General features: G+C 48.2%; 4 protein-coding genes and 1 non-coding gene across 5 annotated transcripts; 3 read left to right on the forward strand and 2 right to left on the reverse strand.

Moving 5' to 3' along the window:
- Positions 1–1,041: 1,041 nt before the first annotated feature.
- On the reverse strand, positions 1,042–1,195 carry PV10_04480. The gene has a single exon. It is a non-coding gene; the product is annotated as a tRNA-Pro (tRNA).
- A 2,811-nt stretch (positions 1,196–4,006) lies between these two features.
- Positions 4,007–5,186, forward strand: PV10_04481 (uncharacterized protein). Its single transcript, XM_016369040.1, has one exon. It carries the CDS (start codon positions 4,162–4,164, stop codon positions 4,945–4,947), a length of 786 nt encoding a protein of 261 aa, XP_016224828.1. The 5' UTR covers positions 4,007–4,161; the 3' UTR covers positions 4,948–5,186.
- Positions 5,187–5,455: 269 nt separating this feature from the next.
- Positions 5,456–6,589, forward strand: PV10_04482 (ribosomal protein S12). Its single transcript, XM_016369041.1, has 2 exons — positions 5,456–6,094; positions 6,207–6,589. Exons 1-2 carry the CDS (start codon positions 5,600–5,602, stop codon positions 6,270–6,272), a joined length of 561 nt encoding a protein of 186 aa, XP_016224829.1. The 5' UTR covers positions 5,456–5,599; the 3' UTR covers positions 6,273–6,589.
- Positions 6,470–8,856, reverse strand: PV10_04483 (uncharacterized protein). The gene is made up of 3 exons (XM_016369042.1): positions 8,466–8,856; positions 7,498–8,418; positions 6,470–7,442 (listed from the first exon to the last, which is right to left on the reverse strand). Exons 1-3 carry the CDS (start codon positions 8,514–8,516, stop codon positions 7,089–7,091), a joined length of 1,326 nt encoding a protein of 441 aa, XP_016224830.1. The 5' UTR covers positions 8,517–8,856; the 3' UTR covers positions 6,470–7,088.
- An 800-nt stretch (positions 8,857–9,656) lies between these two features.
- PV10_04484 (uncharacterized protein) lies at positions 9,657–12,702 on the forward strand. The gene is made up of 2 exons (XM_016369043.1): positions 9,657–10,070; positions 10,127–12,702. Exons 1-2 carry the CDS (start codon positions 9,928–9,930, stop codon positions 12,408–12,410), a joined length of 2,427 nt encoding a protein of 808 aa, XP_016224831.1. The 5' UTR covers positions 9,657–9,927; the 3' UTR covers positions 12,411–12,702.
- Positions 12,703–13,875: the final 1,173 nt, after the last annotated feature.

Genomic DNA, 13,875 nt, shown 5'->3' on the forward strand with positions numbered 1-13,875 from the left:
ACCCACCCTCGTTGATCCATCATTCTTCTTTGCAACAAATCTCAAAGAAATTGAAAATGGTGAGCAGTTTTTTTTAGCTGCCTTGATGCTTTGGTGGCGTGCCAGGGTACTTTTGTGGCCCCTGTGACGATGTACAGTTATAAGGTTGGAATTATGCTCGTAGATCTAACGATTTGTGTTACCTGAGGAAAGTCTGGGATGGCCTCCTGTTGAGAAGTGACACGTTTGATCACGGCTTGATTGTTTGTATAAAGGCCCTGCTGGGTAACCTATCAATATAAAGCCTACCAGTAGAATGTAAAAGCTCACATCAGGTAAGCGACAATCTGCAAATGCTGCAGTTTATCCTATCCACGACCCAATTGAACATGTATGGAAGAAAGGCCAAGGGAGAAGGCTGTATAAACATCGTTGGTGATTCGCTTGTTTATTGATGCTGTATTCAATCTACGTGTGACATTGACGCTGCACGATCCAACGCCAGATACTAAAGTGTTCACCACTATGGTAAATCCCTATTCTCTAGGTGAAGCAACTCTCACCAGGAGAGAAAAAGTCATGTCTACATAGTTACAGGAGACCAGCCTGGCTGGCTCCTGCCATTTCACAGCTCATGCTGTCACTCACACCTTTGCACCGCACCTTCCCAGCGGTCTGTCAGACTGAGAGGTGAAAAGGTTGATTGTCCCTCCTTGTTGACGTCGGGAAAGGCTTCCCTGTCTATACCAACTGCGCTCTTGGTCTCCAAACTTCACACTAGAGAATTGGAAGATGCTATACACGATGTATGATTTGACGTAGTCACATGCTGTAATCTCTTGACTTATGATATGGTCAACCCTGAGAAGGAGACAAGGAGACTTCAGCTCCTGCAATAATAAAAGAGTTCTAACTTCGCCCTGTCGCGTCCATGTCGCGACAGATCTTGAAGGAGAACGATCGTCCAGCGACACTCGAATGCCTTGTATAACCTGCAAAAAAACGTCGCACATAAGTTTCGAAAAGATCAAGGTTACATAACCGAAAAAAAAGAATCTGGAATGCCTCCAACAAGAATTGAACTTGTGATCTTCGCATTGATGTGGATGGAGGAAGAATATTTCTTCCGGTAGTACAAGTGCGACGCTAAGGAAATCAGCCAGAGCTCAAAATTAATTCCTAGTACAACCTACCGTTACCACTGCGCCATAGAGGCAGTTTGCGACAATTTTTTGAAACTGAATTGCGAACTAAAAAATTATTGTCACAAGATTCTCGGCCTTCGGCATTTCTTCGGCATCTTCGTGTATCTAAAGTGTGCTTCTCGACGGTTCACGCGCCTGAGCAACAGAAGAAAGTAACGGGAATAGCTTGAACCTCGTTGAGTGAAGACGCAGAATATTGATTGAATGCGTCTTGATATGTACCTGTTGTTTCTTTATGGCATAAAGATTATATGGAAGGTAGCCCTAGAGCCTTTAGTCGCTATAGAAGTTTAACCAAGTACCATCGGTGTGAATACATGTATCAAAACCCCCTTACTCAGAAATGCAGCTATTTCGCACTCAGTGACGCTCGTCTTCGTTCACGTGCTAAGTGCCGGGCTGTTTCATTCCTTCACATACGCTCCTCTTTCTCCTTTCTTTCCCTCTCTTAGTCTCTTCAAAAACTTACATTTCGAGACTTTAGACCACTCTTTGTTCCTCAATTATGCCCTGTCGTCTTATTGATCATTTCACATCTATCGATCGGCAAGCTCAGCATGGTTATACCCCGTGTTCCTTGCTACTAGCCTAGCTGCCGAAAAATAATGGTGCTAAACTACCTTAGAAGACATCTTGAACAAGACTATAGTGTCAATGGCGGATTTAGCTGCCACTAAGACGGTGCTGCTCACCGTGCCATATACTTGGTTCATACATTAACATTTTCCTCTAAAATGTACGAGGAAGGGGCTTTTGAATTCATTAAGCTCTATCAAAAATTGTCCAAACCGGTGGAACTAGCGACACGGACGTTCTGCTTAAGGCCCTTGGCTTGCCTAAATTGGAAGCTATCCGGGACACCGCTTAACCACCTAACTACGAAATTCTATGGTGGCCTGAACACAAGAGTACTTATAACGACTCTTAAGGTGGTAATGAAAACGGTGACCGCAGGCTTATCTACGTTTAGCGTTATCCATAGCCAACGTGTAAGCATACGGCCGCTTGGGAGTACTACCTTGTCGTCCATTTTGTCTCGACACATCTTGATGGCCGGTGGAAATGCGCAGAACAGGGCTGCGAACATTGTTGCTATCGCAATCCTCATCAGTTGGAGGAACACCGAATGAATTGCCATGTTGGCAGCCCACTTCAATGTGGCCACCAGGACTGCAGTGGAATATTTGTCAAGGACTCCAGGAGAAGTAGAGGCTACATGAATTACGATAGTCTCCGGGCGCATTTTGAAATACACTTCAACCAGAACCTTGAGGATCATCAACATCAACCTTCGGCCTCAATCTTGGCTTCAGAAAAGGCTAGTCCAGACTACCAGGCTCAAAGATGTCTTCCTCCACAAGACGCCTACTTGGAAAAGTATGCCCAGGGAAGCGCATTCTACCTGGACGAGAGCCACCGCGCATATCGCCGCACACAGAATTCTACTCTGTTGAGAAGATACGACATTCGGCCCGACAGTATTGAAGTTCGGGGTAGCAAAGTTTGTACAGGCTTCTCATATGGACATTGTCATTTCCCGTGCGTCGACTCGGTCTCCCCGTCATTCGATACTGCGACTATTGCTAAGGGAAAAGGCGAGGCAACGTGCCCGGGGAAAAAAGAGGAAGAAAGCCCATATCTGTCAACGGAGCTGGACTTGGGGGAAGAGAAGGATTGAGTTCCAGTCAGCTGCAGATTCAAGCAAGTTAGGCGTAGATAAAGTGCCAAAACTATTGAAGAAGCCGTACTTGGGATAACTTGGGAGAAGAGAAGGATTGAGTTCCAGTCAGCTGCAGATTCAAGTAGGTTGGGCGTAACAAAGTCGCTCTTTCCAAACAACGTCCCTTCCTCACTCGGTGATTTGGTCGATCCCAGCAAGCAAACATTTCCGTATGCAGGGAAGGGACAGAGAAAGTGCCAGATTTCATTTCTGCCCATCCTCCTCTTCTTCCTCTTCTCTCTCTCTTGTAGACAGTTAGACGGACAATACATACATTCAATTCCTCTGTCTATCAAGAGTGAAACATATCTGGTATAGACTTTGTAGAACGAGCAATTTACTCAACAGTTTGCAAGTGAAGATAGCACATCGGTTAAAACCCACGTTGAAGAATAGGAGAGCACCGCCAAGTCCCAAGAGATGCTCATTAACACAAATTGTCCTCATTAAACCCAAGAAAACTCGGCTTCGTTGATGAATCGGGATGTGACAGAAGAAATGAGTCTCGGCGGACAGCCTGGTCACCTCGGGGAACAATACCAGCACTGGTCGATTCATTTCACGGTCCTCCGATTCGAATTTACCGGCATATAGAGACGATGGCACCTCATTCTCACTGCCCAAGGTCGAGGAGGTCATTCAACACGGGCCTGCCGGCCTTTGAACCTATTGTATAATAGCACAAACAATGATGATGAACAAGACCGATGTCAGATTGCCAGAACTCACAAAGGGGTAAAGGGATAAGCCGATTCAAAGTCGGATTGGTCGGATTGGTCGGCAAGTGAAAGTTTAATATGATAGAAGAGATCTAAACCACCTGACCATTCTGTCTTAGTGGGCTCAAATGCAATGTATGATCGATGCGTGCACTCTTGAGAAGATGGTGGTGGTCGGTCGCAATTGAAAGTAACTGAGAGTATAAGTCTGATGTAACATATACCTACCAACAGTTTATTTTAATAGGCCAATTCTCAGATTTCTGCCTATTGCTGCCTGAATCTTCATGCACTAATGCGCCAGAGTGGGTTCTTTAAGGTAGTATATGGACTCCGTACTTGATTAGATAAGAATGGACGATCCCAAAAACCATGCATATATGCGACACTGGAACGAGTGATAAATATCTCGCATGTTACCCATTAACCAAATATTCACTACATTATTTTCACGACCGGTGAAAGAGGCGACGAAATTCAGGAAAATTTCTTACCACCACCATCCCGCATCTCTACTCGTACGGTCATAATAAAAGCTATGCCCCTTCACGCCGGCGTCAACCTGGTCACTTCTTCGACACCACATCTCTCCTCCGTCATCGACGGCATTGTAGCCGTCCATGCCGGATGTATCATCCACGACAACACCATGGCTACATTCATGCCACCACTCGACTACGATAAAATGGTTAAATGGTGGAATGAACGTGTCGCTGAAGTCACGGCGGGTGAACGGCAGATTGTGGTATATTTAGCAGAACCATCAAGTCGCACCAGCACCGGAGGTTTTGACTCTGAGTCTCAACATCTACCTGCACCGCCATTTCTTACCGGACCAGACGCTGAGAAATCCTATCCACCATTATCACCCACTTCCGCTTCTTCTTGGATATCACCAGCCTCTAAGTCGTCAAATACCTGGCCAACCATCCCAGCTACATCCACAAGTCCGCTTCTCGAAATCGCCGGCCTCGTCTCCCTCTCCTTTCCATATAGCCAAACAGGACCGTTTCGAGGGATGATTGAGAAACTGCTCACTAGTCCATTACACCGTCGAAAGGGTGTGGCTAGACAAGTGATGGCGGAATTGGAACGTGTGGCTTGGAAGTTAGGGAAGTGGAATTTACTGCTTGATACTACGATGGGGACTGATGCAGAACATGTGTATCCGAGATTGGGCTACGTGGAGAGGGCGCAGGTCAGGGAGTTTGGGTTTAGTCCGAGGGATATGACGTTGTTGGATGAGATTTGGTTTGCAAAGGATTTGAGGGTTAGAGAGAGGAGGTTATGGAGGGAAGAGGAGGAGGGGGAGACTGAGGGTTGAGGGGGGATGAGGAAGATGACAGGTGGGTGATGATGGATGAAAATGGTGTCATCTGTCGTTGTGGATAGTGAAGAGAATATATGGACAGGGGAGATCATAGAAGACAGAATCAGAAAATATACAATCCTGCAAATAGAAAGAGAGAAATAGATATCCCTCCTGTTGCTGTATGAAGTAACCACCACGATAGCCCGCGCATACATAAGACAACTTTTGGCAAAGAAATTTATTTAATCAACACGCAAACAACGACGTGCTCGATTTTTGCCTGTCTCCCTCCTTCCTCTAAAGCCAGACGTCCCGACCGGCGAAAGAGAGAAACCTGTTGGGTGTTCGGATGGAAGGCACAGTGGTCACCCATAAGGAAGAGGACTGATTCTTACCTAAGCATCCTTTATGTAAGCGGCTCCAAGTTCTTCCCGAAGCGGTTAGCTCACTTAGTATCTTGGCAGGAGCTTTACCAGCATTTCCTCGTATCAAACTTTCATGGCTTTAAGAACATTCATTCATTGAGTTCGCAACGTCCGCTGTCCACTGCGTGTCGACTGGCCTCGACTCACTCACGCACGCAGTCTCGTCATCGTCATACCTCATCTCCCGACCGCCCGCAAAAGAATTGATCATCACCAGGGCAGGAAACACCATCACCACGATGCAGCTAATCCCCTCTCGATTTGCGCTTCACGCGCTGCGATCCCTCACTCGACCATCGACATCAAAAATCCCTCTCACAGCTGTCCGTTCGAGTCTGTTGGGACGCACCGGCACTCTTACCACACCAGTCCTCTCATCAGCAGCATCATCACGCTCCTTCTCCAGCTCTCCCACCTTCCACACCACACTCAACCAAGTCAGAGTGCACGGGCGCAAACCCAAGAAAGCTCGACGACTTAAATCGCCCGCCATGAGGAACCGACCGGCCATGAAAGGCGTGTGTCTCAAGATCGGTATCACCAAACCCAAGAAACCCAATTCTGGTCAGCGTAAGACGGCAAAGGTCCGTCTTTCGTCGGGCCGGATCGTCAGTGCATATATTCCAGGTCAAGGTCATAATGTCATGCAACATAATGTGGTTTTGGTCAGGGGTGGCAGAGCGCAGGATTGTCCTGGTGTGGGTTATCATATTGTGAGAGGGTCGATGGATTGTGTAAGTTCATGGTTTTCTCTGTCTCTCGGTGTGCGGGTTGGTGTGCTTCGCACCGCGATGCCGCATCAAATCGGCCAGAATGTGTCAGTATACTAATATGTTTTGTTTCTAGGGTGGTGTCGCTGGTCGTATTAGGGCTCGATCGAAGTATGGAACTAAGAAGCCCAAGGTTGAATGAAAAAAAGCCTGAAGACGGCAAATGTCCTTCAAGACCAACTCCCGCAAAGGTCGCCTACCTTTCCCACAATGACAATATATCAAACTGAGAGAATAGCCGACACGCTCATATGAATGGGGACCTGATTCTCGACGACAGGCTCCGACTCATTGATCGCATGGACCCGAAAATTGGACGGAACATGTTGAGAAGATAGATGTTGAAAGCAGACTATGCAGCTGTTTGTTTGTACAAATATTGTCGTAGCTTAAATCTAAGCTGTCGAGCGTTCTATGCTCGCTTCCTCGAACCCAACCAAACATTTCGAGATAAAATGCCTCTGGCACACGTAATCCACGTTTCGACTCCTTTTAGTGCTCACACGTTGGGGCATCCATTTCCACCCATTCCTCCGCCCCAGATGTCTACGCTGATGTTGTACAGCTCTCCCATGATACTTCAAACTGTCTGCAAAGGCTTAGTTTGAGTGACATTCGTCATGTCATTGTCATCGGGCATGTATTTGCCCCTCGATATATGGATGCCGCAGCCAAGACAGCCAGATGGTGCCTTGCTTGTTCCATGCCTGACGAGATGTGGAAGACGGAACATTTCCAATCAATCCCGTCTATCGACCTTTCCGGTGGTACCTTTTTCGTGCCACTGAGCAAGTCGCTCGGCATAGTCCAGAATTTTGCGCCTTGTTCTTGGGATCTTCATTAAAATGAACAGGATCGAACAAGAGATGCCAAACGAGAGGCAGGAGTACTTCCAAATCTCCCAACCCCAGTCCAAGCCAACCTTGCTCAAAAATGACTCCCTTGGCTGCTCGGCTAGTCATACTTGACCTTCCCATCCCGCCGGTTTTCTCATCTTGTTCAGGTCATAGTATCGTGATGTACAACTATAACCTTTCCAGTCGAAATTGTCCGATGGGTTGCAATGACACCGTAATTTCAGTCGGAGATCCTCACCAGTAGGGCAATGGGTAAATGGGACATGATAATACGCAATGTCGTTGAAAAAGTGAATCTGATCCTTTGGAAGGAGAAGACTGGCGGCAATTGAATGAACAGGCGCATCGCCCCATCTTTCGTAGAAGAAGCCGCCATCTTTGTCGAGTGATTCGAAGAAATCCAGGTAAGGTTGAGACCGGAGCCAATCGAGGTTGCCAATTTCAAAGTTGGACCACTGTCCGCAACGTTAGAAATAGTGTCAGTGTTAGTATTAAAAGGACAAGACTCACAAAATGGCATTTGTTGTATGTGTCACCCCCGTCGTCACTCAAAAAGGCCATAGAGTTGTCGGGATGGATATGCTCAGGATGGGCTTTGATGAATTTCTTTGTGCTTTCCCACAAGGTGGGGATGGTCTCGACGTATTCATACAGACTCAGAACGAAGCTGTACTTTTTGCCGTTGTCCTTCATGAACTTGAACGGATCGTAGTGGATGTCGCAGAATAGTTCGACACTGGGTTCGACGCGCCAGTAGTATTCAAACTGATGCAGTAAGGGATGTCGGAAAAAGAAGCCCGACTCGAATCGACACATGTGTCTGTAGCTGACTGAATCGCCATATATGATCTTCCTTCTGCGCATATCCTCTCGGACTTGCTCTGCCTTTTTCTGGTCAATCCACGAGGGGAAAGACCAGTGCTCGGTAGGGATCTGGCCATAGTGGGTCTTCCCAGAAACTAGAGAAGTGGTGACCTTGATGAACGTCTCATCAAACGGTTTATCGTTCAAAAAGACCCAGTCATAATTGTAGTTTCTGTTGAATCTGTCCTCCACCTGCCGGATAGAGCGGGCAATCTCCCAGAGATCCGTATTCCTGGCCAAGGTCACGAAGGTGGCATTGACTCGTTCGCCCGGAGCCGCTGGGGACAATTGGGTGCTGGGCACAGGGGTAATGTCGAGACGGGAATTGCCGTCAGAGTTGGACACCTTGGGCCTCAAGGGGTCATTGTGGAAGGCGTCGGCGATGGAATCAAAGTCGGTTTTTGGTTTCTCTTCAGATGAGGGAGGAGCAGGTGGCGGTGGTGGCGGCGGTGGATGAGGATGTAGTTTGCTGAGGTCGTCCCAGGAGAGTTTCCCGGCGGCTTCGGTCAAAGGTTGAGTATAGGAAGGTAACGACGAGGTTGAGATGAAGTAGAGGATTGTAATGCCCTGAAGCGGTCAATAGTTGGCCGGGGAAAATGGCACTGAGAACTTACAAAGAAGGCGAAGAGAATGTAACGAAGATATCGCCCTGAGCCTGTCGCCATGGTGGCAGAATTTCACTGGATCGAGAGTTCAAGAATCAAAGTTGTCAGGCTGCGGCGGCGACGAAAGTCCAAGAGAGAGGTTTGCAGTTGGATGAATCAAGAAGTGGCCTGGTTGGTTGCGCTTGCCATGTAGCATAAGGCTGTCTCAAAGCGGACGATAAAGATTGTGGTCAGGGGTCTCAGGAAGGTGCAGGCTTGAAAACGGACACAGGGTAACAAGGACAATGCTGCAGTCCACTTCTGGACATGAATTGCATGTAAATAGAAAGAGAAACACCAAGAATAATAATATGTAGTTTACAAGAAGCAGCGTTGAATCCAGACGACAGGTGTTTCCGAGTAGCAGCCAGGGAAAAGGAGTTGGTTAGCAGGATAATCACTGATGATTGGGAACCCGAATGCGGAGGCGACGGACGCGCAAGCAGGGAACTCAGACTTTGGGGCAAACTCGAACGTGTCACCGCTTAAAAGCTTTGAACGACAGCCCTCCCGTTTTGAGGCACCAAGTCGGCCTAAGAGATGCCGCAGTCCTTGGGGCCAGTGACAGAAGACGGCCAGCATGACTGGAGTATACTTTTCTGCGTACGTATTCATGTCATTTTGGCCCCTGACATGCAGATTGTTCAATTGGAAATGAGAAGCCGTAGCTGCTGCTGACGACTTGTTTTGATGCATGCACTCTTGGTTTCCTCCCATCTGAGGTACTCCGTGGTTGACCAAGCTACGGCACTTACCAATAAAGATGACTTGTTTGTTGGACGACAATGGCACGCCCGCACTTCATCTCTTATAGTGTGTATAGAGTGTCTGGTTGAGAACACTGTGCTTATAACCATAAATGTTTAATTCCAAAGGACGCGCGGTTGCACTTTTTACCTCGTGTGCAGATGTTGAGGCAGGCACGTCTGAGAGACCTGACAGAAGTTCTGGGCCAGGTCACTCCCAGGTTCCTCTGACCACTGACCAGGTTCCTCTTGATCTTGGCGTTTACTCCTTCCCACTCACCCAGTCATTTCGACTTCGAGTCCCACTAGTCCTGACTGGAACAAAGTGCATCAGTCATACCAATTCAAATGACACACACAAATCGCTGTTCGGTTCATTCCATTCCAATAGCGTGACTTCATCATCGACCTCCACCTTGGAGTTGATCTTGAACCTCAACCACTGCTCAAGTTGAGACTTCCTTCAGCTCAACTTCAGAGGCTCTACCTCTGTGTTTGGACGCTTTGCTTCCAGTCTTTTATCTGCTGCTAGATCATGCTCATTTCTATCGCCGCCCTTGACAGTTTGAGTGCGAAGATTCGAGGCGGGGCAGACGCGCACCTGTGATTTAACCAGTCCTATTCCTTTATCCCTTCATTCCTTTCCTCTACGATCCTCGACGACTCTTTCGTCTCCGTTCGCCGAAATGTCCTTTTTTGGCTTTGACACCTCCTTGCCCAGAGACCAGCCGGCGACTGGCAAGGGTATCTTCGAACATACAAATCCCTTCAACGAGGTTGCAAAGGCTCGCAAATTGCAGGCTTTTCATGGCGAGGGCGACGAGGAAATGTACGCTTCTTTCTGAATCTTCAAGTAGATCCCCCAGCTAATCTCCTCTCTCATAGCCTCGACTTTGAGGATACCTATGACGGTCTCGGTGACCAACTCCAGGAAGCCGGCGATGATCTGAACGACGATACCTTTGGCGGAGCCGCTGAGCCTGCTGGTGGCCGAGGCGGAAACGGTACAGATTTCGACTTCTTCGGCACCACTGCTCAGGTCTCTGCCGCCATCGATGAAGAACATGTCCGCTACAATCTGCAGCATGGCCAGCCTGTCCAGAAACCTAAGCGCTCGGGCTACGAAAAATATCAAGATCCTGGTTACATCCCAGACATTCAAGCAAAATCCAGTGCTTGGACCTCGCGATCTCAGCAACAACCAAAACCGCCCCATGAAGATGCACGGATCAGTACAGCAAGACCTCTAGATCAACCAGAGCAATACCCCAGTCATGCGAAACCTGCGCAAATGCTCAGTCTTGCTGAAGTCGAGGCCGCCATGCAAGGTCAATCTCAGTATTCACAACCTCCACCTTTCCCATTTCCGCTTCAGCATCAGATCCCGCCACAGTACCAACCGCCTCCACCAATGGCCCAGCAGCACTTTCAACGCCATGCTCCAGCTCCCAGTTATCCCCCACCTCATCAACCAACTGCTCCCCCACCACAACCACGTGCTTCTCAAAGTCCTCAACGTCACCAGCGGGCTCCATCACAGCCCACTCAGCCACGTGCACAGCAGCCGCCTCTTCAGATTCTCCAGAACCCTAACAGGGCTCGCCATTCCCCCAAACCTAGCGTTGACAGGCCGGGCCAGCAACCAGGAGACCCATCTCAAGGTTCTACGGTCATCACCAACCCTCAGCAGCTTTTGCAACTGTCTGAAGAACAGAGAAAAGCGTATCTCGAGGAAGATGCGAAACGCGCCAAACGCAACCATAAGATCTTTGTTTTGTCAAAAGGCAATGGCCTCATGACTCCGCAAGACAAGAACTTCATCACCCGTATTCAGCTGCAACAGCTTGTCACGGCCACCGGCACTTCGACCGATTCGAACCCAGAAGCTGCCCTTGCAGAGGACTTTTACTATCAGGTTTACAGCCAGATCCGAGGCGCCCCTCGCCAACACCCCACTCAACCTTTGGGTCATTTTGCTCAGACTTATCTGTTCCAAACTGGCAGCCGCACCGGCGGTCGACGACACAATGTCAACGGGGAGAATCATATGCAAAGAATGCAACAACAGGTTCAGCGTGCAGTTGAGGCGGCCAAGCTCAAGCCCAAGAACAAGCAATTGATCATCGAGGGCAGCTTGGGCAAAATATCTTTCAGCAACGCCAAGACTCCTAAGCCTCTTCTTAACATCAAGAGACAGGAGAATTTGGATGCACGCCCAGACGGCGCTAAAAGAAATGCTGTCAGTGGCAGCGACCGCACGAGCATTCTGAAAAACATTGAAAAGGTGTACATGACCCTGATGTATTTGGAAGACAATGAACGACAAATGCCTCCACCACCCACAGAAGGTGACGCTGATGCTGTTCAAGCTCACATCCTCTGGCGGCAAAGGCTGTCTGAGCTCAATGCTCAACTGTGGCAAAATCTGAAAGTTATGGATCCCATCGTGCCAGGCTCGACCGTCACTCATCCTTTCATCGCCTTCTTGTCGTTTGCCAAAGGCAAAAAGGTCATTCCTCGTATCTTCCATCAGATTGACCAAGAACAAAGGGTGACCATCTTGACCATGATTGTGGTTCATCTCGATCAACTCGACGTTATTAGAGAGGCGCGACTTGCACCAGGTGAAACACAGCCACCCCCACATGTCCGGGAGGATATCGAATTGTTTTCTCAAGCTGTCATGCCATGTCTCCTGGGATATGTTAGCGATGCTCCTATCAACATTGTCATTGGCCTTCTGGGTCTCTTGATTGACCACACCAACCTGAACACGGTCGCCCATACCAAAATTGGACTTGGCATGCTCACTATGCTTCTCAGTAGAGCTGAGCTTGTCAAAGAGAGTGGCTCTGTTCCAGACCAGGACTGGCAACAATGGACCGACCTCTACAACCGACTGTTCGATTTGTTGGAGTCGATGCTGCCTACACTATTTACAGGACCAGTCAATTCAGGCGACGACATGTATATTTGGCAGTTTTTGGCAGCTCTCGGCATTGGAGCTAGCCCGGATCAGCAACAACGACTTGTGCTTGGTGTCAAAGACCGGGTTATGGAGACAGTTCTTCAAAGCAAGACTCTTCCAGCAGAGATGTCGAGCGTTCGCTTGGGCAATGTAAATCTCTTCATGAGAGCCATTGGTCTTGATGTAGAAATGCTTGGTTGAACGAAGAAGGGGTCATGTATCATTGCAATATGAGGAGAATTAGGACGATGATGGTGCTCAAGTGCTCGACTCAGCGCACAACACAACAGAAAGCACTTTTGGCAAAAGGGCATGCCAGAGCAGGCAACTTGGATGGGCATTGTAGGGCCTATCACGCATGGGCATATTTGGCTCTTCACATAGCTTTCGTCAATGGTGACACATTCATGACTAAAAACATTAAGCCATGTACTAGGCAGAGGCTGGCATACTAGTATTAACACGATGTAAGAAAAGCAGAATTACTTTTGAACTGGCCAATTTCTTGTAAACAATGTTGTCTAAATCTTGTTTTTGACTCTCTCCAAAAGAAAGATAGTTGCCCATCTTCACAATGCAAGGACAAAGCCATTCAAGCCTTTCCATCAAACACCTCTAATCTGCCAGAAAGCTAGACGCAAAGCCATTCGTACACTGCATCCCATCCTTTTCCCAACTCAGGGGATGGGTATCGCTCCCTACTTGGCGCACATGACCATTAATCTCGCTCGAGCTCCGGACTGCTTTGTTCTCAGTATCTGTGCTGAGCGTAGCAGAAGCAACTGGAGCAGTAGCAGCAGTAGTCTGATGTCTGTGGGAGGTCTGCTCCACCTGATTCGTGTTTCTTGGACGTTCAGTCACGTTGATGTTGACGTTGGTCTTTGAGGAGCCACAATCACGCCCCCCTGGGACATGGACCAACACTAGTGGTGTTGTTCTTGCTGCTGAATCCGAGGCCGGATGATGGTTGGATGTGAGTTCAACATTCAAAATACTGGTTTGGCTTCTATCTGATCTCTCAGTTTCGTTTTCCTGAGCGTCCTCACGCTCCATAAGAGGTGGAAGTGTTGAAATGGTCGATGACGTGCTCGTGCTCGTGCTCGCAGGGACGGACGTATTGAACGACGCTCGATATCTCGCGCCATGGACGTGCATCGACGTCCTCACTGCGTGATATTGGGAGGAAGATGAAGGCATTATGAATTCCGTCAGAGGAAGACTTCGAAATAGAATGTCTGGGATCCAGCGTTGATGTTGGTCATCGCCTTTCTCGAATGAGAAGGTCGAGTTAGACAACGCGATAGTTGTGCGGGGAATATAGGTATATTTTCACAAGGTTGAACAAGAAGCCTGATGGGTTGGTGGATATGAAAAGAAGATGACAGGAATGGGGAGGTTGAAAGTGGGATTTATAGATCGATCGTCTGATTGTCGTGACTGTATTTGTCGCATAGTTTAGGATGGATATAGAGACTTTTGTCGGCTGTGAGCTGGTTGTGATGATGGGACTGGCGGAGTGATGAGGAATGATGAGTTGGATGATAAATTTATGGCAACGGCAATGGAAATGGAAATGGTATGCTATCTACACATAACCAACAACAGATGTGATGATTCCACTTCCAGAAAGCGTATCACTACATGCGTGGTATGCTTGTGTTTGCAC

The sequence above is a fragment of the Exophiala mesophila genome (assembly GCF_000836275.1).
Source record: "Exophiala mesophila strain CBS 40295 unplaced genomic scaffold supercont1.3, whole genome shotgun sequence".
Lineage (NCBI taxonomy): Eukaryota > Fungi > Ascomycota > Eurotiomycetes > Chaetothyriales > Herpotrichiellaceae > Exophiala > Exophiala mesophila.